Source organism: Alosa sapidissima, chromosome 21 (genome assembly GCF_018492685.1).
Source record: "Alosa sapidissima isolate fAloSap1 chromosome 21, fAloSap1.pri, whole genome shotgun sequence".
Taxonomy (NCBI): domain Eukaryota; kingdom Metazoa; phylum Chordata; class Actinopteri; order Clupeiformes; family Clupeidae; genus Alosa; species Alosa sapidissima.
In genome coordinates, this window is record NC_055977.1 from 24,003,329 (window position 1) to 24,028,104 (window position 24,776).

At 40.2% G+C, this 24,776-nt stretch overlaps 2 protein-coding genes and 1 long non-coding RNA gene across 6 annotated transcripts in view; 1 reads left to right on the top strand and 2 right to left on the bottom strand.

Annotated features, from left to right (window-relative positions):
- eya3 (EYA transcriptional coactivator and phosphatase 3) lies at positions 1-20,295 on the bottom strand. Of its 3 annotated transcripts, none has more exons than XM_042076119.1 (19): positions 20,164-20,295; positions 14,868-14,994; positions 14,722-14,768; positions 14,112-14,224; positions 13,575-13,658; positions 13,387-13,456; positions 12,902-13,008; positions 11,814-11,951; positions 11,414-11,505; positions 10,730-10,913; positions 10,478-10,599; positions 10,049-10,132; positions 9,502-9,591; positions 9,346-9,404; positions 7,684-7,844; positions 6,697-6,811; positions 4,894-5,015; positions 3,979-4,079; positions 1-3,005 (listed from the first exon to the last, which is right to left on the bottom strand). In XM_042076119.1, exons 2-19 carry the CDS (start codon positions 14,898-14,900, stop codon positions 2,925-2,927), a joined length of 1,803 nt encoding a protein of 600 aa, XP_041932053.1. In that variant the 5' UTR covers positions 14,901-14,994; positions 20,164-20,295; the 3' UTR covers positions 1-2,924. The 3 variants fall into 3 exon arrangements, with proteins under 3 accessions (XP_041932053.1, XP_041932052.1, XP_041932054.1); XM_042076118.1 differs by having other exon boundaries at positions 10,478-10,611; XM_042076120.1 differs by lacking the exon at positions 11,814-11,951 and having other exon boundaries at positions 10,478-10,611.
- LOC121695364 overlaps positions 13,685-24,776 on the top strand; it is a 12,498-nt gene continuing 1,406 nt past the window's right edge. The window contains exons 1-2 of the long non-coding RNA XR_006026069.1: positions 13,685-13,868; positions 16,115-16,117. This is a non-coding gene — a long non-coding RNA (uncharacterized LOC121695364). The remainder of the gene's footprint in view (positions 13,869-16,114; positions 16,118-24,776) is intronic.
- The window catches only part of si:ch211-195b13.1 (STKc_SGK domain-containing protein), a 13,443-nt gene continuing 10,277 nt past the window's right edge, over positions 21,611-24,776 (bottom strand). For both annotated transcript variants that reach the window (XM_042076122.1, XM_042076121.1), the window contains exons 10-13: positions 24,631-24,726; positions 24,318-24,473; positions 24,103-24,192; positions 21,611-23,786 (exon numbers count right to left, since the gene is read on the bottom strand). In XM_042076122.1, the coding sequence (XP_041932056.1) occupies positions 23,622-23,786; positions 24,103-24,192; positions 24,318-24,473; positions 24,631-24,726 (507 nt within the window). In that variant the 3' untranslated portion in view covers positions 21,611-23,621. The remainder of the gene's footprint in view (positions 23,787-24,102; positions 24,193-24,317; positions 24,474-24,630; positions 24,727-24,776) is intronic.

A 24,776-nucleotide genomic window follows, 5' to 3' on the forward strand; every position in this document is an offset into this window, starting at 1 on the left:
TGACCATTATTTAGGTTTAATTTACACTGACAGGCGCGCCATCATCCAAGTACACAGGAAAACCTTGTTGGCCCTTGAACAGTATTCCGGTCCAATCAGAGAGAATGAAAATCAAACAACGAAAACAAGTTGAAAGAGGTTATTTAAAAAACAAAATGTCTCACTGTACATACGATATGGGAATCATCACTTCCCACACAGTCAATATGTCCAAATAAGCAATGTGCCTTCATAACGTTCTGCTGTTAACATACAAAGTAACAATGCATAACATGATGCACATTTAAGCAAAATTCCAATGGTCAGTCTGAGCACTGGTATTCCAAATCACTTTTCCATAATGCAAAATGATTCCAAGCTGCTTTTTTAATCTCTTCAAAGAGAGAGGTGTTTCAACAAGGTGTTTTTCCCCCAAGAGGTTGCAGGTTGTGTATCGTATAGGCCTACAGAAGCTGTAAATGTTCTGATCACCCATCAAGAAAATGGCATTCATTGCATTTACCAGGTTTTGTAATGTTACATAACTTATACCTAAAACTGTTCATATACGTATGTACTATATAATGCCAAAGTCAACGCAAAGATTATTATTATTATTATTATTAACAGAAGATAAGAGTCATGTTCGTGATGCTGTAGATCAGCATTTGCAAAGGGGCTCATTTGGACAGAAGAAAGCCTACAGCGTCAACTATAACAGCATACCTCAAACACCCCTTTGACCAGAACAATGGGAACGGTCAGCTGCGTCCTTGAGTACCGTTAGTGATTGTCTGTGCATTAAAAGCACGCTGCAGTACGTCTTCAACAGAATGCGGACCCAAAAAGAGTGGACAGTTTTGAGAGTGAACAGGTTTTACAATCAGCAGGATGGTGTGTGTAGGCTTCAAACAACCTCTTTAAACATGATGGTTCCTGTGCAGTGTTGTTCCTGTATGAATAGAAAGTTATTATAGCTTAAGAAGAAATGTCTCAACACATACATATAATAGAAATGGTATAAAAGGCATACAAGTCCAACAAAAAAGAAAGGGGGAGGGGGGGGGGGGGGGGTGGTCAGAACACTTCAACTCAAAATTCATACACAAAAGTAAAATAGGTTTAACACGGTTTTCAATAAATCCCTTTAAGATGATGCATGTCATAGATATGGGTTCAAAAAGGCACAATATAAATATATACAGACACACACCCAGTAAACAAACAAAATCAACAAACAAACAGAGAGTACACATTCTTAATTGTCAAGCTGCATGTAAGTAAAAAAACAAAACAAAAACAATGCTCCATTGACTTCAGGCTCAGAATTGTTCAGTCATAATCTCTCGCTGACGAAGTCTTTCACATCTACCGAATCTCCCCCATCGCCAGCCTCAGCTCACAAACACTCCAAAAAAAAAAAAACAACAACAACGTCACTTGAAACAGAAAAATAAACACTACCACTGACCAGAAACATATTGCACTATCTGATTAGTTTTTCTCCCATTTTCTTCTCCCAAACATGTAACATGAGACACAAAAACAACACATCATGATGAGCTTTTTTTTGTTTTTCCTGACTCCCTCCACTTGCTTAACATTTCTATGTGGTGTGTATGACCATGTTGTAACAGGTTGAGGCATTCAGGGAACATCTATTGATGTCAGTCAATGACCCTTGTGCATTCTCACAACAACTCCTACATTTGGGTTTAGCGGCTAGGGAGGTGGGGGGTTGTCACTGCTACTATAAAGCGATTTAAAGAGAAAGGAGAAAAAGGTCACAGTTTCCTTTTCACCATTTTGGACCGGTTACACAAACAGCAGGTGAAACCTGTTCATTGTTCAGTTGACTCCTCTCAGTCAAGCCCTTTTCAAATAAATCAGCTGGGCTTGGGCTTGCCATGTCCCAATAAAAACAGACCAGCTCCCCTGCTGCTTGTCTTATTAAAAAGCATTCTTACTGAACAGGGAGGGAATGCAAGGCCAACACCACACCAAAAATGGCTTCAGCGCAGTGGAGGAAGGAGGATTTGCTGACTGGGGTTTAAGGAGACTTTTGGTACAAAAGGGAACCCTGTTTGTCCCAAGGAAACAAAACCTGTACAGGCAGTGTCCATTTCAAAACCACTCCTTGCACAGCTTCAGTAAGTTACATGTTGAATGAGATTTTTTTTTTTTTTTTCAAGCTCTGGAATGAATGGTAAAATAAAAAAGACTGCCAGAAAATGTAGTCATGACATGAGTGACTGCAACTACGGTACTACAGAAAAATATACTTGAAAAAAAAAAAAAAAACATTAAAAAAAAAAAAAAAACACCCCAGTCCATGCCAGTGCAGACCTTTGGTCATTCCTTTGGTGAGAATGCGACAGCTAGACCAACAATCCCCGGCGGCACTCGAGTGAGTGTGTGTGTGTGTGTGTGTGTGTGTGTGTGTGTGTGTGACTCCACTGGGTATGATCAGAGGTGGAAAAGAGAAGATTAAAAGTGAAACAGAAGATGTCCTGTTCCTTTCACCATGTGTGCTGCCTTCCCTTGACTGGGGGAATCCCAGGAGGCAGCTCCTTCCAGAGGAGGAGAAGGAGGAGGAGGAGGAGGATAGCTGCCATAGAGGGAGAATGAGGAGCAAGAGGTGTCCAATGGCAGTTGATCCAGTCGTCCAGTGCTCCAGTTTGGTTCCCAATGACATCACCAAGCACACCAAGGTCCTTTCAAATCCATAGTGGCAGCAGTCATTTTGTACATACTAACTGTGTGTGTGCGTGTCGGTATGCGCGCGTGTGTGTGTGTGTGTGTGTGTGTGTGTGTGTGTGTGTGTGTGTGTGAGAGAGAGAGACTGGGAATATAGTTGTATAGGCGAACACCTCCCCACCATCTCACAATACTATGCTTCTGTGTCCGTCTCTCTGGCCCATGTCTGTTTCCTCCTCCTCCGTCCTCTACAGGAAGTCCAGCTCCAGGGCCTGGTGCAGGGACACCAGGTCTCCATGCGCTGACACACGCCAGAAGGGCATGTTGTGCTGTACACACACACACAAACAAACAAACAAACAATTATTGAACAGCTGATAAAATTAACCAATTGGAACATCATGATTTCTAATGTGATATAAGTGTTACACATAGCCTAAGCCAACTATACCACATTCTGCTGTGGCTTGATCTTTTGCTCAAGAGGCAACCTGTCCATGAGGCAAACCACTAGCTGGGAAACATGCCACAAAACATTATCCATCATGGACATGAATGGGCAGTGAAGGTCTATTCATTTAGCTTTTGTCAAAGCAGTTGTATGGATAATACAGAAGGTCATTCAATAACTTCTGCATTAATGATGCATGACAAGTGGGATCTCTCTCAACAGTGAGACGCAAGACATTTTTTTTTTAAAAAGAGGAACAATTCAATGGTTAACAGGTTGAGGTCAAAAACGAGTGAGCACACATTTAGTGTAGAGTGCTATCATGAGACATGTCTCCAAGTGCTTTACATGAATCACAGGACTCCAAAGCACTTGAGTGACCGCCCGCACATGGCTGCCAGTAGTCAGTGTATTAAAATTTGAGTAATGGGTGAAATATCTTATCCAACAAGTGTTCCTTTTGGCAGGCTTTTTTTTTTTTTTTAAATGTCTAAGTCTTAGTCTTAATACAAAAATGCTAATTAGTTTTAGTCACAGAAAATATTCATAATGTGAGTAGACCATTGTTAAGATAGTGAAGTCCAACAGGAGTGCACATAACGTGTACAGTGGCATTATGAGATATGCCTGCAAGTGCTTTATGTTCACATGACTGCCAAGCTGTGAAAGCTGAGGTCTGTATAAAGGAACTACTTATGCACATGTTGCTGGAAATGGTTAACCGTGGCTAACACAGAGAGTGAGATCAAAGAAAAGAGGACATGAAGTGTAGTGTGCCATGTCGAGCCATGCTGTACACACATGGACAGTGGTGGTCTGGGCATTTCAAAATGCGTGTCATAGTGGAGTACCTGTTTCGCCGCAAATTCCTCATCGCGGCCATCCCCGATCACCACATACGTCACCTTCTTCCCGAACCGGGAGACTATGCGCTCAAAGCAGCTCTCTTTCCCTGTGAGGAAGAGCGCAGCCATTACTTACATTCCTTTTTTTTTTTTTTTTTCCCAAAAGAGAACAATACAGAAGACGACAGTTTGCACACTTAATAACATTTAATTTCAGCCTTTAGTGTGTAGTGTGTTACAATGAATTTTGTATGAATGGTCTCTTTTCATAAACATTCCTGTAATTTATCCAAAACTTGTTCCACCTTGACATTCTTACATTTAATTAAACTGAATCCAATTACTCTTTTTGTAAAACTTAGTGAAATCTTTGTTTCTCATGACATTGTAAACAGGTGATCCTTCACAGGTCCTTCTGTGTCAAAAAGAGAATAACCAGCTACTTTTTATTGTTAACAGTAAATTCTAAAACTGATAGTTCCGGTCGTTGATTGTGATTGGCTGAATCACGTTCGATGCCGCTGCAAAATCCAGCACAAACATACACCTTGACCGCATTTCGTTCTATATTACTGCGCTACCATAACTTAAAGTAGCTGCGTCTCGATGTTGCTTGGCAACCATTCAGATAGAGGAAATATATTTGTTGGCGGAAGAATGATTATCTATGAATAAATCGTTACATTTCTCGTTGCTGTCCCTTACTTTATGAAACTTTGGCAGGTATTTATAGTAACAGTTTTAGAAAAGCAATAAGCCACGAGTCCGTAGGTTACACTGATTTTACAACAGCTAAGGGGGGTTTTAGGCACTCCGCTAGCGCGTCGTGACTAACAACGCCCCTTAGCTATTGTAAAATCAGTATACCCTACGGCCTCTCGGGGCTTATTGCTTAAATAAGTGCCTGTGTGTCAGCCTTACCTATTTTTGTAGCACTGTAGATGTTCTCGATGGGGAACACCTCTCCGAGCCCGTAGAGTAGCACTTTAGCCAGCGCAGGAACAAGCTGGGTGGTGGTGACCAGCACGTTCATACATCTCCCCCTGAGATCACAAAGTGTTATAGATGAAAGTACAGCATTGCACTCTTAAAACGAATGTGTTGTCCCTATCTGGACACAGAGATTTGTTAAAAAACAATGCAAGTTGTGTTGTTCTCAACGTAAGTTGTGTTATTTTCAATATATATTGTGTAACAAATAAAAAAAGGAAACAACACAAACTGTGTTGTCCCCATCTGGACACAGAGATGTGTTAAAAACAATGCAAGTTGTGTTGTTTTCAACACATTCGTTTTAAGACAGTACTGTCAGTCAGTGTTGGGCAAGTTACTTCAAAAGCGTAATGCATTATTTATTACTTGTTACTGTCATCTCAAAGTAATTTGTTACATTACGATATTATTGTCTTTGAATTGTAAGGCATTACACTACGTTTACATTACTTTCACCAAAATAACAGGAAATATGGATTTGGTGTTCTCAATAGATCTTCATGTGTTCAATGCAGCTCATTACACAGCAGGAGGTGATGTGGTATGGAATAATGACTGAGCTAGGTTTAAGGCTAACAAAAGAACAATATAATGGTTGCAGTTATGGCTCACGGGACGATGTAGGCCCCAAAGGCCAAAGGTCACTCACAACTTAATATAGTAAAATATAGCCATAGTGAAATTGTATGTTGACTTTAAATGGTTCTCATCATTCCTGGTTGCCTTCCTTCCACTTACAGTGGTGTAGACTTAATGCAAATAGTTTAAGAATAATGGCTACGATCTTTGTCTGTAAAAGCAACATTTTAGTTATTTTCACTGCTTGAAATGAGAAGTATAGCCTAACCATGTTAGATCTGTTGCATGAATGGCAGAGATAACTCAAATTCCCTTTCTACAGTCATCTAAACAAGGCAATCAAATTCCAGGACCAGCATAGATGACTTTTTTAATTCTTGGATAATCAGAGTAAAGTAACAAAGTAACTTCAGTTACTGAGAATTGTACCGAGTAAAATATCACTGAAATTGTATTGGTAATGCCTTACATTACTGTATTACAGCAAAAAGCAATGCATTACTGTAATTACATTACTTTTTTAATGCATTACTCACAACACTGCTGGCAGTTATACAAAAAAGGACATACTGCAGTACCTACATCCACACAAATTAATTAGAGACGTGAGCTCTTGATACCAACATTAAGGTCTTTAGTCTAACATTTCAGACCTGGAGAATGTGGGGAACGTTTAAATATGATGAGTTCCTTTGCGCTAATTCAGAGCATCCTTTGTGCTATTATTTGTTTTAATATTATTTTTGATTATTAATTAATAATACCACACATGTGAGAGAGAAAAAACTTGCACTTTTCACTGCTCTTTTAGAGATGCATTTCACAATCTCGAAGAAGTTAACAGAATCCACCCCTTATATAAAGGGACAACATGTATGAACATGACAGAACATTACTTCCAAATGCACAACCATTACTTCCAAATGCAGACCCCAAAAACTCCAGTCACAGGCCCCTAAATCGTGTGCCAATACCAAGACAGCAGCACCACTGCATGCGTGCTTTGGAAGACGAAATACGGTGAACGGAAGGGGAGTATTTGTTTGACTGTTGAGTTTCAAAATGGGTAAATCCTGCCAGTGTTCAAAGCCACACTTGCAAAGCCTCACATCCGGGGTGTATGGGTGGGTGCAAGAATTTGGGGTTTCCCACCTGGACTGGATGAGCAGTAGGGACTTGAGCGCGATGCTGAGCCAGGAGTCCGTCACCGTCTCGATCTCCGTCCGCAGCCTCAGGAGCAGATCCCTCTTCATGGGGCTCAACAGACCTGGGGCAGGAAGGAGAGGACGAGCGGTTTACACACGCAGTTCCCCAAATACACGTTAGATGGCGCCGAGACTACACCTGACACCCATTCAGGTTCACTGAGGCACATGACTGAGGTCTTTTACAAGTTGTTGTAAAAGTTGTTAAGCAATTTGATGGTGAGGTAAAATAATTTTTTGAACCTAAAAAGGTAACGCAATGAAATTTAACTAGACTCCCAACTGGTGTTACAGGGGAAAACCAGAGGGAAAAATCCACTGGGAAAATCCAAGAATGCATCCACAGTGCTTTCTGGAAAAGGTCATTTTCTACAGAGACAAGATTCTACATGATAGTTTTGTTGAGGAGCTGAGGTCACAACTTCAAAGACATTCTGTTTACAGAGCAACTAACCAGTATACCTCCAGAGGTTTTCCCGAAAGTCCCAAATAAGTAGGCAAAGAATTATGGAGCTTGAAAAAGTTTGTCTGCATTTGTTTTCCTCTCATTAGACTCACCAGAATAAAGGTTCAACTCTTTGTGCATGTGAGGTGTATACTAAAATCACTCCATCATTTAAATGAGAGCTGCAGTGCTACACTCTGGGGATATGATTTTAAAAATGCCTTTAATGCCTTTACTCTTGTTCATAACACTCTTGGCTTTTACAGACTTTACACAGTCTCTGTTATGAACATTGTGTGAAGTTTTAAAGTCTGCATTAAATTTAACACAAACCTTTTATGGATGTGACATATTACAAAATACACTAAATAATGTCTAATTAATGCATTAATACTTCAAAAAATTTCAAAAAAAATAATAAAAATAAATGATACCGACTCTCTTATGTATTCAGTGTATTGGGTTTTACACTCTCTTGGAGCTGCTCACCTCCTGCGTTGCCTTTGTAGGCGTTGTAGATCTCCTTGAGACGGCGGTAGCGGAAGGCCAGCTTGCGCATCCACTCCACACCTCCCTGAACTGCGGCCGTGGGGCCCGACCCACCTCCCCCACTGGGACCCGTGAAGCCGTCAGTGGAAAAGTTGTAGTTGCTGAGGGAGCCACGACAACGAGACAATAAACAGTACATTTGATCACTCACTCACACCATGACATTTCATCAGAGCAGAGGTGGGGAAGCCCGGTTTCAAAAAGTACAAAGGCATGTACAGTATTTGTGCACTTAAAACAGGAGATATTTAGGATATCTCCTGAAAATAGGAGATAATTAACTCATCTACCAGGAGTTATGCTAATCAGTTGCTTTAGTGAATGGATGATACACATGGTAGGACTTTTACTTTCTGAAGCTGGAATAAACAGGTTTTCAAACAGGCCTGATCTTATACATGACCTATGACATATGTGATAAACTAAACCAGTTGTTCTCAAACTGTGGTGCGGGTACCACTGGTGGTACACGGACTTCTAGTGGTACTTCTAGTGGTCCAGGAGTCTAAAGATTTTTTTTTATAAAAGATGACAATCACTTCAAATTATATCAAAATATATTTAATTCAAAATCCTTAATCACGCGATTACTGAAGATCACTAATTTCAATGAAAACAGCCAGTAGGAGTCAATAGGCCTACTAGGCTAGTATAACTGTATGGAGCATTAGCAAGTGGTTGACAAGACAAGCTGTGATCAAAGGAAGTAAAGAAAAAGGAAGCAAACATGATGGATCAAAAGCATTCATGCAATCATGGCTCCGAACAGGAAGTATTAGAAAGAAAAGCGAGGTGAATATGTCGAGCAGAAACTGAAGTTGGTGACAATGAGCCCAGCAGAAGTGACTAGTGAAGCTTCTATGGCACCTGCCAGCAGCAAACGACGGAAAACAGTATGTACAATATACAATATGTTAAATTGGCCTACACTATTGTATTTTATTGCCAGTCATAATGGTGGTACTAGAGCCAATTGTTTTCTGAGGTGGTACTCATTGTGAAAAGTTTCAGAACCACTGAACTAAGTAAAATGATCTTTGCTTGAGACATGAAACCAGATCTACAGCTGCATATTGTTGCATTTAATATTTTGTAGAACAAAAAATCTGCATTACAGGCAGGTAAAACACTGTTATGTTAAAGCCCCATCCAGTTTATCACTTGGATTCTCCTATTTGAGGGTAGACCTAACCTCTGAACTTGACTGAGAAACTTCAGGAAAAAATCAGTTTGAAATCTATTCTAGGACTTATAGTACCAAATCTGTAAAATGTATTGGATTTCCAATAACAAAAAAAAAATCTATATTAAACATTCTAACTTTAAGAGGGGGGAAGCAACTAAATACTGCAATCCACAAGTAGCACTGGATATATTAGCACTGAAGTACATTTCAGGTCAAATGCATTGAAGTCAATACCAGCTGTTGGATGGATCAGTGTGTTAGGAATGTTTGGGTGGTGACAATGTCCACTATTTCACAAAAAATTCTGCACCCCACAGCCCAACCTTAAACCGCTTACAACACTATAGCGGGCGTTTGTTGGAACGTTGTGAATGGGGATCGCGTAGCCATTTGAACTTGTGCTGTGTGAAACCTACCTCAGGTCTTGGCCATTGTCGTCAGAGGCGATGTCCTCGACGTGAACCTGATCGCACTCCTGGAAGAGGGAGAGAACATGAGATTAGGGATTTAAGACACAGAGCCAGGGGCCACCAAAGCCCAACGCTGCCGTGGTGTACAACTGAGAGGATTACCTCCAGGTCGTTGAAGAACAGGTGGGTGTCTGCCAGCTCGAAGATCAGCTCCTCCATCTGCAGACCCAGATTGAGCACAGTGGCCGGGTCCTGGTCAACACAAAGGAGGAAGCAAAACAAGTAGAAAGTTCAATATGGCAGTCCAAATGAAAAGAGACAGATCATAGCACATGTAACTCAATCATTTGAGTCCTTATTACAGTGGCCACGTAGTCCACTGGGAGAGTCTCCCTTTATTTTTCTGTATGAGAATTGTTGTGCAACTTTACATAAACATGCCTGCAACTTTCATATTTATTTCTACCGATTCAAGCACAATCTAAATCAGATTCTGATTCATTGGGCTGTTTGGTACTGCGGTTAATACACAGGTGTGGTCAATAATACACAGTATTTTTCTTTTCTTATTTGCCTAAAACATTGTATCGCGGTTTATAAACGATGCGGCTAACACACCATAATTACTGTATTTGCAATGTTACACAAAGTTTGAGCAAAGCTGCTCTCCTTTACTGAATGCAAAACGATTTAATGCAGTGAGTGTCACCTTGCCAAACTTCTGCGCAAATGTGCCGGTGAGCAGAGAGTGGAAAATGATGATGGTCTCGTCCAGATCCCAGAGGAAGATGCGCTGAGAAGGGGAGAAAAGGTGGACAATTAAGAACTGTGCATCTCCACAAACTACAGAGTCAGCATCACTGTGAAAGACATTCACAATTACTCAGAAAACATTTTAGAACCCATATTGACAAACAGTAAACATGGAGCACATTTGATCTCATTTTGTGCACTAAATGAGACCATGAGCCTGATAGAACCCTGCGTTATCAGCAAAGCTACAAAAGTACTTAATGTCCACAGTTATCTTTGCTAGCATACAGTAGTGTATTACAGCAAAGCAGAAGTGGTCTTTCAGAAAAAAATGGCATAGGGCAAAGGACAAAATCCGAACAAAGATGGGGGACAAAATAGCTACCTCTAGGTCGTTGTCTATGGACTGAGAGTTTTCGGCCTTCTTGGCCTTTCCTTTGGATTTGCCAGGCGGATTCCTTCGTGAGGCGTCATCCTGCTCCCGAGCACCAGTGGGGAGGGCCACACCTGGGGATGGATCTGTGTGTTTGTGTGTGTGTGTGTGTTTAATATGAAATGATAGAATTATTGCATACTTGGCGATAGTAATATCTAAAGCAGTCATAAACACAGTCAGCATATTTTCTGGTTAAGCTACCTGTGGTATTGGGAAGGCCAGCAGGCACAGCATTCTCGTCCTTCGCACCTGGATATGCGGCGGCGGCCACCACACCTGAGACATCTCCATCGGTGCTGGGCAGCCCAGAGGGCAGGTAGCTGGTTGGAGGGACATAGTACTGGGGAAACTGAATCTGGTTCAGGGAGTTGTAGGACGTGAATTCCTGGAGTGGAGGATAAACAGGTGAAAGGGGACAGGTCAATAGTGGGTCACCTGTGGGGATGTTCCTGTAGTTCTCAACTGGCAGACCAAAGCTTTAGCAACACTTAGGCCATGGATTTGATATCCAGAGAACTTTTGGACTGACATAAATGTGTTTCTATGGCATTAAGTTGGTTTGTATAACTAAATTATTTTAGATCTGTGGCAATAATCTACTATTTATTTACTGTTAAACTGTTAAATTGTATGACAAAAATCATACAATTTCTGGCAACAATTCTGCTTCTTCATCTTTTTGTAGTCCTCGTCTGACCATTCTAAGTCTACCAGTTTGAAAAATCACTCAATCTCTTCCCATACAACCCATCAACCACGCCAAATGCCCCCACCCAATTGGCCAAACCAACACCAACGCCAGAACTCGACCCGTACCAAACTCGGCCCGTACCAAACTCGGCCCGTGCCACCTGCCCAGGTTAATACCTATCCGCTGGTGCTCACCTGGGTGTTGCCAGGTGCTGCAGCTGTGGTTGTCGCGGTGACATTAGCCGTGGGGATGTTGGTGTACACACTGGATGTAGTGAAACAGGACCCTGAATGGGGAAACCTAGTGATTAACCACAACTCATAAACCCGGAAAGCAGACAGGCGGCATGGAAGAGCTGATTACTGAGCACGTTTTGCTAAAAGAATGAAACGCTTTCTTAGTGAAAATACAAGAAGGCTCGCCGCCAGACATGGCAAAGTAAATATGCTTTACAAATCCACCATTCAGACATTGCTTAGGCTGGTCTCAGTCTCGTTTCACAGCTATTAAGTACAGCAGAGTGAAGCACAGCCTGTGTGAGTAAGGAGAGAGGGGGACCATGGGGGGTGGGGGGTGCAGCAGCAGGTGGCTTGCCTTGGCTGGGATAGGAGTAGTGTGCTTGGCCAGGCTGGGTAGAGGTATATGCGGTGCTGAAGCTGAGAAACCCAGGTTGGCCAACAGAGGGCGCCTCGGGTAACCCTGTCTCTGTTTTAATGCCAGGCCACATGGCACCTAGAAGTGGCAGAGATAGAGAGATAGAGAGATAGAGATAGAGAGAGAGAAAGAGGGAGAGAGGGAGGAAAGGAAAATGGATCAGGAGGCACAGAGAGAAAGGAAGCAGTGGGGAGAAGCGTTTAACAGGTATAACATGTGAAACATGTGAGTCAGCAGAAAAGGAGGGAAAAGAGGACTTCCACCCACAGAACTGTGGGGGGGGGGGGGTCTGAGTGGTTCCAGCCAAGATCGAGCTCTCGGGGACTTTTCCCAAAAGCATAGTCGAGCAATCAATGCTGTAACTGACTGTTCAAAATGGTAGTCTCTCTATCATTTAATAATCCTAGCTAAGTACTCAATGACACTCGGAAAAAGGCACACTTGAATCTGATGCAAAGTAAATTGCTGTCTGACTGAGAAATCACTAGATCTTCCCAGATCCCTTTTGTACGTTTAAAGGTGGAGTCCTCAATTCTTGTTGATATTCAAACTCAACAGCCAATCAAATTACAACCCTCCTTTCTGTGCTCCTGAAGCTGCGTGTTGATTATCTAGAACAGTGCAGGGAACCATAATCAAGGACTACACCTTTAAATAGCAACCCTCCTTGAAGCTGAGCTGAGAACAGAGGTTCCTAGTCCTGCTGCTAGGGTCAGAGTATATGTACTGCAATGACAAAACAAATTGCTAAGTCTGGTTTGCTTGTGTAATCGAAAGTGCCACTGTTTAGACACTAGTCTAGCAGTCTATGAGGATATGCAGAGCTGGGAATGACAGAACCAAAGCAGTGCAAGCGGTGGCCCTCCGAGAGCAGGATGGAGAACCTGCGGGTTAAAAAGATCAAACAGAGAACGGAGCGTGGGCTGTCGTTTGCACAGGCTGAATGCCAGCGTGTTTCATTAGTGGTCGAGCCCTGATTCACGTGCAAAAGACGAGTCGGTTGAGGACGAGTGAAAAGGGTGACGAACCAAAAGGTGGAAGGCCATAGGTCTGTCCGGTCTGGGGAAAGGCGCCGTACACAGAGGACTGCGTGAGGGAGAAGGCCCCTTGGCTAGCATAGGCGGTGACTGCAGGGCTGCAGGGAGGACAAAGGGAGGGAGGTAGTGATATATCAAGCATGTTCAATTTAATGCTCCAAACATAACTGTGGTGCAGGACAGCTACTACCATCACGCCACACGGCTGTTTTCGTGTAGGTCATAAACCATGCCATACAAACAGAGAGCCACATTAAAACATTCTCTATTCCTGGTCTGTTTTTGGCGTTATAGCAAAAGTTCTCCCAACACAAACTTTTCCATCTCCTCTAACACCTCAATATGAATAGATAAAAACAATAAAAAAAACTCAGTTAAAGGATAAATTACATTTATTTCATTAAATACTGGATGCCAATTGTTAATGAAAAAATGTTGACTGCAGCTGATAACTGCATCAACCTAGGGATTCTTACTTGCTTCCTTGGTAGATCTGTGAGGTATATTCGGTGCCTGTAGTTGTAGTAAGGTCTTTGCAGGTCACAGCTGGGAAAAGAAGACATTAAACAGATAAATACAGAGATTCTTGTCTAAAGATACAACAGGTGGGTGAAGGCAACATGTGCATAGAAGACAGAGTCAGGACAGGATAAAAACAATATACCATTGTTGGTATAGGAGTTGTCAGTATCACATGTTTGGTTTCCAGTTCCTGTGTCTTGACTTGACTGTTCACTACTCCCAGAAACTAAAGATAAGAATAGAAGGGAGAAAGGGATGCATGTTGAATAAAAAAAGAATTAGGGCAGAGAACCCCCTAAAAGAATATTAAAGTATATTTAGACTGGCATGCACTAGCTAAAATCGCTTTTATAACGACTTGAAGCCAAGTAGAGTGGCACATAGCAGTGCTCCATAGAGCCACCCATGGACATTAAGACTTGCGTACATTGTATTTGTTAAGTTTTCGTACAACAAAAGCTCTCATTTTTAAGGTGCTTGTTGACAGCCACGTCAACGAACAGGAGACTGGTTTGCTGACTTCAAGCTAGTGTGCACAGAGCTCATAGTACCAAAGACTAACAGGGTAAATAGAAAACAGATCATGCAGTACCTAGTCACCAGTTCAAGCTTAACAGTTCCTCACTTAGTTAGCACCACCCTCCCCTCCGCGTTCTTCGTGGTGCCCCACCGGACTTACCTGCGTCGAGATGAGGCACAGAGGAAGGGGGGTAAGGAGTGTTGACCTCTGACCCCAGAGCAGCTGAGTCATTTCTCTCTGCGGAGTCTGTGTCCTCGTTAGTTACTACAGCCCTAGATTAGACAGACACATAATTACTATTCTGTACTCAATCATTAATTACATTAATGCCCCCCCCCACACACACACACCAATTGTGAACTCCCTTTAAAGAATGAAGTGATAAAACATCCTGAACGATATGGACATTCATGTATGGATGAATTCTTTGGATATCAGAGGGCAATACTGACTTGCATGTAGAGCTGATAGCATACATTTACACAGCAGTAATGATAACTATAATGATAATGGGGGGGCACACTGCATACTATAACGATAACAATGTGAAAAACAATATCGTTGGTAATCACTTTGAGTGATTTGAGAACAATAGAAAGCTGACAGTCAATCAGAATCCATTCAAATTAGACATCACATTCATCAACTTTTTTATCGTTGGTCAGTGTCAACACTATTGTCATAGGTTCAGTTTTTTATCCATTACTGATGTGGATGGGCCTTAACACAACTAAACAAAATAACATCTTGCGTAATGTTTTGTACTTACTGTTGGCCCTCCTGACCAATGCCTGGTTCATGACGAGCTTTCTTTTTCTGTGAAATGAAAACACACTGCTGTAATGGGTGATGACTGTATTGAATCAGCATTTTACAGAAGGCTAGTTTAGACGTCCTTAAGGCTCCACCACTCACCGGTAGCTCAGCCAGGTCCTGTGACTCGTCCATGTCTGTAGGCGAAGAGGGGAAAAAGGACCAGGTCCTTCTGCCTGTCGGGATCAACTCTCGGCACACTCGCTCACTCTCTGTATCTCAGAGGGCCCTGTGACAAACACAACAACGGAAAAACAGCCACATAAATCGGATGAGCAGAATCCAGGTTTATATAGTCTCTCTGTGCCCTGCCATCAGCATCCTCCCCACCCTTGTCTCTCTCTCTCCCACCCCACTCCATCCTCCGTGCGTTATCACTCAGATGATCGGACGGAGGGGTGTGATAGACAGGGTGGTCAGTTTAATCCTTGGGCACTTCCACAGCACGAGTGGCAGGTGCTGCACGTGCGGTCGACCTGTAAATGGACACCACCGCGTGCCCCACTCTCACCAGAGATTACGACTGTCCGCGTCCACTTACATGTGACCTAACCTACATTCTGTGAAAACTATCCACAGTGTATTCTTCTTGGATTATATCAGAGACATGAGGTGTTTCGTTAGCCGTCAGATCACAGAAAGGCCTAGGGGGATAAGATCTAACCTGATTTCATTCAGGCTTTTAGAGAGTGAGTGTGTGTATGCGTGTGTGTGTTTGTGTGTGTATGCGCGTTAACGAGAACGTGCCAAAGATCATTTATATAACTGCCATATAAATTAAAAAAAGGGTAAAAAATGGGTCAGACCACCTGACAAGAAAAAGATCAAATACTGGACACTCGTTAAGGGATAGGTACGCCAACCATACACGTGAGGGACTTAATAGTACTTTCTGATGTTTTTTAGCCTAAATGGTTCTGCTGGAACTTGATGGGGAATCCTCATAGAAGCAATCATACATTCATTTTTGAACTACAAAAATAAGACTAAGATATACTCTAGATTAAGCTCTCAACTACATTTAGGAACAGCAAGTGTTTCAATTGTCATAGGAATTTCAGTTCCTATTTCTACATGGTTTATGACCCCCTACAACTGTAATTAAATTCTTTTCAGCCATGGTGAAATCTACTGATACATCTGATACTGAATTTAATATAATTTCTCTGTCCCCCACTAGATGAGTAAGTTAGGCTGATTCTGATTCTGTTTCTGTTTCATTGAGATGAATTATCAAAGAACAATTATAACAATATTCACTCTAGCCTGAGCAAATATTGTGGTCTCCTCCATTTACTTAATACTACACTCACTTCAGAATAGTGCATTAGCTCATATTAACATTGCAGATTGTACTCAATCAGCTAGAACTGATAGACTAATGGCCTTCTTTTATCACTGATTGATTTTTAATGTTGCAGAAGCACAACGTTTATTGTTCTCATTAAGTCGGTTAGAGCTTAATATCAGTTTTGGCACCACATCTCCTCCATGGAATGTGGTCATAAGAACAATTTGACTATACGCCACACTTTCGACATAATCCTGTGCAGTGATCTTGTATTCAAATTTGAAAATTAAGTTAAGTATTGTAATTCTTATGATATCATCTCCTGCTGTAACATGTAATGTAATGGAAGGCTTACAAATGAATCAGTCAAGCAGTGTCACATAGTAAAAAATGCAACTTAAGCATTACCAGATGCTGAAAGGCCTAAATTGTTCTGCACAAATAATTAAAGAACGTCAAGAACAAATGAAAAATGTATTGTGTTACGCAACCATTACAGTCAGTTTGAGCCAGTGTAAACTCAAAAAGAATGAGGCTAAATGGAAAACAGTTTTGCACCGATCTGGTTAAGTACAAGAGCAAAAATGCTGTCAATCTAAGGCTAGACCTAAATATTTGGAAAAGAGTTTTGCACTGATCTGGTACAAGAGCAAACTCATGTCACTCGTGTCACTTATCACTCATTTGTTATCAATTTGTAAACTAAGTCAGATACAAGCATACATCAATGATTATTTTCCAACTCACATAGTAGGCTCTAGAAAGCAGGCAAAATTAAAATAATATTCCAACACAATTTATAAAATCTTCACTGACTTTTTGTCTGAAATTCCTTAATTGACGACCTATGATATCAACCATACACTGAGATGTGATTATAAATTGACAAAGGGCAACTTGGGAGCTGTCTTGGTCAGAGTTTTATGAGAAGAAAAAGGGATGACGGCAAGAAAAAACAAAAGCTGTTCCGCCACTCAGGATACAACGTGAGAGAGAAGTGACCCAGAAACCAGATGGAACTCATTTACCTTTTAGATCAGATCGAGACAACTTCAGAAAGCTTTCCTGGGTTTCATCAATTAAGCGTGAGTAGCTTACAACTGCATATGGATATTTTTGTAAGTTCTAAGTGTAGGCTAGTCTAAGAATATAGTTCTATAAAGTTCTGTCATCAGATGCATATGCAACTTTTAAAAAGAGGTTTCTTTTATTCCTTTCATCTTATTCATTTTAAATAAAAAAATTACAGTAAAGACTATGAGAAGACTGACTACAGCCAATTTGGCAGATAGGATGTCTAATGATGTGTATTACTCAGGAAACTGTATAGACTCGTAACCGCCTTAACAATCTTTGGTCTAATTTGCCGTTTGCACAAAGGTTTCATCGTTTTTAAGTATATCAAGGAAAAGAAGTGGTGGACTGGATGAAGCTGGATGGACTCTTCTAATTAGGATTTCTGGAGCAAGGTAAGGTCCTAAACTATATGAATATCTACAATTAAAATTTGATACATTTTTCTTTTTTCCAGTCAAAGAATCAGGAATTCGAAGACGTGAAATGATGCATTTTTGACAGCAGCCAATAAATGTAGACATGTATATTAGAACATTTTAAACTATTAAATGATATATATATAAAACATTTCATCACTGTATTATTATTTCAAATGACCTGGTTTTGACTTAACTCTTGTTTTGTCTGTGTCATGGTGATGATTGTAGGTGCTGCAGGACTTCCAGCTACGGTTTGGAGAAGATATTTCTTCTCAACTTATGGAAGTGGAAAATTTTTCTGAAGCCAGCCATTTTGGGCACTTATCGGGCATCTATTTCAGGCAGAACTGCGCGTGCGCAAGGCTTCACAACACCAACCTCGCTCAAGCGGGCGAGATCACAACACATGATTGGTACAGTGTATTCACAACACATCACATGATTTGCATGATGTATTCACATGTTGTCTTTTGGCCCCAGAAGGGGCTGAGACACCCCAGAGGCATTCGAAATTGTCGGAAGTAGACAATCAGATAATTACGCCAGTCCAGTATGTATACATGTTTTTATATTTTGCCAGAACTTCCTGATGTTTAGACATGATTGTTACAAATCATGAATGGAAATTATTTTAAATAATGAGGAACAAATGTAATGCCTTTAGTATATTGCTTTTTATAAATGTCAGCTGTATTGTTTGAAACTGGATTGTGGATTGTATCCAAACATTGTAATGCTTTTAGACACCGTCTTGACAGGTTTAAAATAAAATATGTTGAACCGTGAGTTGAATTGTCTAAATCTATTGGTGTAAAATAATTTTTCATGAGTTAATATTGTTTTGTAGTCATAGGTGTTAAATGTTATTTTGGCGAGCGTACAAACCTAACAGGGTTGCATAATTTCTGCATAAGAGTAAGTTGTACTCTCAAAATCTGTATTTCTTTATATTTTGGTGATAAATATTATCTTTGGTGGTACATCTTACCTTATTAGGTGCTGAAAAGACACTGAATCAGAGTTTTAATTTTATTATTTCAGTGTTGCAGAAGTTACTATTACAGGTGTTGAAGTTACTCAAAGTAGTGTCAAAGTAGTGTTAATATTTTAACTCTGGTGTCCTGTGTTGGGAGAACACTGGACACTTGGACCTATTGAACCCCCAAAAAGGGTAAAATGTACTCCTATAGAGTATCATTTATACTGTCCAATTTGCTGTGCACATACCATTTTACTACTTTGACAATGACTTGTCACCTTCCCTTGTTTTTTCCTTAATATTTTTCATGTTCATTGTAAGTGGAGAACTCTAGTATTGGCACAATACTGATAACATAGTGTTTAAAGAAAATATAATGATTAACACCAAATGGGTACAATTGGTTTTATAAAACCCTCAAAGTCACTCTTTTTGCACCTTTTTTTTTCCAAATCTAGGAGGTTAAAGAACATCAATGAGTGTGCTATACAACTTTGCAATGGGTTATTCATTCTGAGAACACGTGTCTTCAGCCCTACAAAGTTTGGGCTGGCTATGAAAAATGCTTTATTCCCTGAACATTGCTTCCTAGATGGTGTGATTTTCTGATTGTATAACTAAATAAATATCAAGGGCTGAAAAAATATGAAGACAGGATTTTAACAGTAATATTTTACAGCTGCTAGTTTTGAGACACATTCATGGTTTGAAGTAAGTCTGTGACGGCAACAACATTAGATTTGAGACGGAATGACCATAACGATGTGTGAGAGGTAGGGGGTAAGTTGACGTCTCTGAGCGTCTGGTCATCTTCACAAGATGCCTAACTGTTTAAAAGAATACGATTAGATATGTCAAATGACAATATTTAAACGTTAAATAAGAGGAGGAAGCCGATATCCCATTACAATAGCAAAAGTAGTGAGTAGCCACATTGTCAGCTGAAAGTACGCTCCAGTGTTGGCCACACAAGCGAGTGGAGTCAAGGACGGGGACTGAAGGTGAAGCCCGCTTGGGAATGGACACTTGCTAGTCGATTAGCCAGCCAGAAAGTAAAACACAGCGGGCCCGCATGATGACTTCTAACGTTAAAAAGCATCAACAAGGGCCACATGCCTTACACTCATGTCCAACTAGTAAGCATATAACTAAACAGTGATGCTGGTCATGAATTCATGTGAAAGAATGCTGAGGCCGGGTTTCCCGGCTAGCTGACTTGCCAGAAATGTGTCGATAGCTAACGTTTGGATACTAACGTTAGCTAGCTAGCCATACTTTGCTACAAACAATGTTGAATGGAAGCATACCGTCAGTTTCCCATTTACAGCTAAACTGATGCAAACAGGGCTTTTACTTAATATTACAAAGCTATTCCCGAAGTACATAATTACAGAACGTTGCATTAACTTCGTATACAATGAACAACAGTTGAATAGAGGCTGATGAAGTAGCTGCTAAAGAACTAACGTTATCCATGGCTAGTTAGCGTTAGCTAAGTTATAACCAACACACACATTGGCTAAGTTAGAAAGTCAGGCTACGTTAGCTAACTGAGTTGGTGCCACAATTGCTCCAGCATTTTAATATTTATTGTATATAAAATGCAACTTTAAAAATAAAAGACAATCTTACCATGTTGGTAAATTATATGATTTCTATGTCAACGCTCCTTATTAATTCGCACAGCTCCTGTGTTGTTAGGAGCACTATCTGGCAGGAAGTTTGGTCTGTTAATACTACGCATGCGCATACTCTCTCCTGGAACACAACGATCTGAACGAGAAATCCCATCAATCCAACTAAACATGGGATTTGGCAGACGCCTTTGCCCAAAGCGACATACAAAAACAATATAATATTTAAAATTTAACAGGGAACAGATTAGAATGTTGGTCAAACTATAATAAGGAGAATAATAAACAACAATGTCAATTCAATCAATAGCCTAATAAAATAAGCAATGAAAATGAGGGAAAAAAGCAATAAACAATGTCCATTCAATCAATAATATAAAAACAATAACATGGTAAGATTACATTAAGGAGAATATCACTAATAAACAATAATGTCAAATTAATCAACAGCCTAATGGAAATAAAACAATATTATACAAACCATAATGCATAAACATGAGCATCAGTTATATATTTTCAATGCAAGGAATCCTTATACAGCAGAATAATAGACAAGCAGTACTTCTGGACTGGCAAGGGAAATTCAACAGGCCATGAGGCTAACAGCAAATTACACAGGCTACTCCTCTCAGCTCATTCTCAGTTGTGGACCCTGAAACAAAACAACACACATGCATTCAAACTCTTCTTTCAGTAATTTAATATGGGACATTTGTTACATTACAATAATAGGCCTACAGTCTTTCCTTTAAATCATTTCCAAAATAATACATTATAATATTTCTCTGTTGTCACATTAGGGCAGATTAACATCCAGCTTGGCTCATCTTTACTCCAGACTTAAATGTGAATCTCTCACTGTGGCCTATTGGATCTGGATCTGCACCTTGCATGATCCAGCTCTACATCCCCTCTCGCCCACTGTGGTCCTCTAATAGTCTGCTGTGTCGACTGGTTCCTCGTTGGAGGAATGAGTTGCCAAATGTTCTACATTCTTGTGATAGTTTTGGGACGTTCAAGAAATGTTCAAATGCTCAAATGTTCACCATGCACTTAATTAATGTTTATGTTTTTTGTTAATATACAAACTCATTATTTTCATTGTTGATATTTGATATTATTATTATTATTACTGATATTGTTGCTAATATTACTATTATTATTATGGCTAATGTAGGGTTTTCAACTACTTACAACTATTCTGTAATATTACTGTTCATGTAAGTCGCTTTGGGCAAAAGTATCTACCAAATACCATAAACATAAACATTAATGAAAATATCAATGTGAACATTTCTATCATCTTGATAGAAATGTTGGCTAGAAACATTCAGATCTGTGATTTATACTGTATCTAAGGTTGTGTGTATTTCTTTGAGTGTCTACAAAATTACCAGGTTAATATCTACTGCATGCAACTTAATGACTTCACAAACATATTCAAATATTTATGTAATTCCTAAAAATTTATTTGACTTTAATAGGTCTCATTTCAAATGTATCACTTTCATTTCAACAACGAATTTTATACAATAATCTTTCAATGTACAATTCATGACATAATAAATATACACAAAAATATGTAAAACAAAGTCAGGATAACTTCCAAATATGGAAAAAAATAAACTAGAACAGTATTGTCATTTTATATGTAATTTCCAATGAACAGAACCAAGAGAATGTTGGTCAAAATGCAACAGGTGTCTAAGTCTAAGATATACATCAATAATTCAGAATCATTTTAGGGCAATCAATGTTAAAGTTAGAAAGTCCTGATTACTCTCTCTCTTAATGTGAAATGTCACTCCAATGCTTGATAAGTCTGTTGATCTTATGCTTCATATATGTTCTAGTGGTTTTTGCTGCATAGCATTAGGGTTTCTTGCCAACATCATGCAGGTGAACTAGAGGGGTATACCTACAGTCCACACATGTCAGAACCAGGCCTATAGGGCCTATGTGCACAGACACATACAGCAGCAAACACAGACATCTAACAGTTCTCTTAAAAACGACCACTTAAAGGTTTTCTACAATGATGTATCTGGTTTCAGTACAATCAATGGTTTTCATTGCAGTAAGCTACTCTGAGAAGTTTGATAAAAATACAGAATATTTGGTTACTCGAGAACTACTATTGCTGGTAGAAAATATAATCTACATCCCCATTTCTAGTTGATGATAAAATATTGTTTTTGTTCCTATTTCACAAGCAAGTCACATGCCAAGGTAATACCTGGTCGGTAGTCGGGTACAAATGCATAAGTAGGGCAAAACAAGACATGGTTTTCCATGGATTTTATATTTCAAAATAATCATGTTAATATGATATATTAATACAACTACAATTGCAATGTATTCAATTGTTATGTAACTCAGTCCTAAAAAGAGAAAATTCTACATGTATGTGTGGACTTATAAGACTTAGAAAAAAACAAACAGACTTGGTGGAGTGTTTTTTTAAGGAAAACATGGTGCAAAAACCACTACATGGGTATCATTAGTGCCTACTCTTTGAATGAATTAAAACTGAAACAGTTTAGGAAGAGCAGGATTATGATGTACTATCTGGTTCATGCAGAACATTAAATAAGTTCATTTAAATATTTCAGACCAGATGATAATAGGTTAAAATGTTTCACTCATTATGGTATAATGATATGAACTATTTGAGATGGTGCAGTCTGATTCATATACGACCCTTTGCTCGCCATACATCCACAAACACATACAGTACTTTTCTTGACCCTTGTTTCCTGGAGTGCAATAAAGCATCAACATAACCAAAAAAAAGCATACCGTAACAACATAAAGGATGTGCCATCGTGAAAAAATATATATATGATGAACATGTAAAAATCTTGATCATATGCCAAAACTAAACAACAAATAGCACACAGCTGACACCAGTGTCAACCATCGGATAAAAAACTTGGGCAGTCAGTGTTAAACACAGTTGTTTTCCTCCAAAGCTTTTCAGCCTAAAAACATTCAGGCACTTCAACGTCACACTAACCCACACTCTGAGAGCAGCTGTGTTTCCATGGTTACAACAGAGGTGCCGGCCCACGTGTCCATGATATCAAACTTGGCACACTTCCTGTTAGTCCTAAGGATTCGATTGGATGTGTTGACAACGCCGAAAGATCATATTTCTTTTCTTTTTAAATGACGCAGTCCTCACGCTCGTCTCCTATCTCGTGCAAAGATTTCTTGTGTCCAGTCCAGGATGGGATGGTCCCACTTAGTACTGCCTTTTAGGAAGTCGGGCATCGTTGACAGGCTATGGGAAGAGGTGATGGTTACACATCTGACCCATCGTCATGCGTATGGCCTCCATTACTTTTATTTGCTGACCCCTGCAGCTTCTCCTGCCAGTCGAGAATGGAGGAACAGGAACGGGAGGCAGCACAGACTCAGGCCTGACACCGAGGGATCCGGGTTCTTCGCTGCAACCTACATTAGGTGGTCGTGGGTAGGCCCGTAGGAGAAGCCGGGGAAGGCACCGGCGGCCTCACGCATGCTGCCGGTCACATGCTGCTGGTCACCGTTGCACAGGGACGAGGACACAGGCAGATGGGTGAACTCTGGGTCAAAGTGCCTCAGGTCTGTAGGCCCAGACTGTGGAAGCAAAAAAAAAAACATTAACATTTAGTCACTGGACAGACGTGAAGACACCTATGCCATTTACAGAATACAGTATACATTTTATAGTTTTATAGTTTTTTTATATAGTATTTTAACTATTAGTGACTAACTAGTAACTGTTTTATAGTTTTGACAAACTGAATTCTCTTATTCTCTGTTTCCTTCTTTCCTTTTCATATTTTATATATTAATTGGTCAACAAATGCTTCTAACATAATGGATTGGTTGATACATTTTCACAATGCTATAAACAGTATAAGTGCATTAATGAATGATTAATTTGACTGACCACTGAGGGAACGAATGGAGGGATGATCTTCCTGGCCATGAGGTCGTCCCAGTTTATTGGTGAGAAGAAGGCATGAGTTTTGAGTTCCAGCTATGGACATAAGAAAAATACCACCTTGAATTTACATCCCTTGACTGTATGTGTGTGTGTGCATGTGTGTGCGAGTGTGTGTGCGTTTGTGGGCAGACTGTGTGTGACAGAGTAAGTGCACTTACAAAGTCATCCTTGACTCCCAGCCTCATGGTGCGGTCCTTATGCAACAGGCCCTCCAGTAGTTCACGGCCGGCATTGGACACGTTGGGCTTGAGCACCAGGGGCTTGTGCAGGATGTTGTTGTACATCTCAGCAGTGTTGCGGCTGTAAAAGGGAGGCTGAAAGAGACAGAGTGACAAATAAATCATCTCTGTCAACAATCTAATACTTAGTCATAGTGACATTATCACCATCAATATTATAAACAACAGTATGTTTGGATGTATTTTCCATAAATTATTGATAATCTTAAGATGACAAGCCATCTTCACTCACCAGTCCATACAGCATCTCATAGAGGACAGATCCCAGACACCACCAGTCCACAGTGCGGTCGTATGCTTGCTTCTGAAGAACCTCTGGTGCAAGGTACTGTGTTCAAAACAAAGTGAAAGTTAGCACAGAAAGACTACAACTAACCT

Bases quoted from the DNA above. Each gene is read 5' to 3' on its own strand.
- eya3 (XM_042076118.1), bottom strand. From the start codon at position 14,900: ATGGACGAGTCACAGGACCTGGCTGAGCTACCG. The intron at 14,225-14,721 runs GTAAGTACAAAA...TGTCTAATCTAG, and splicing joins ATTGGTCAGGAGGGCCAACA to GGCTGTAGTAACTAACGAGG. The intron at 6,812-7,683 runs GTGAGCAGCTCC...TTCCTGCCCCAG, and splicing joins CTACAAAGGCAACGCAGGAG to GTCTGTTGAGCCCCATGAAG.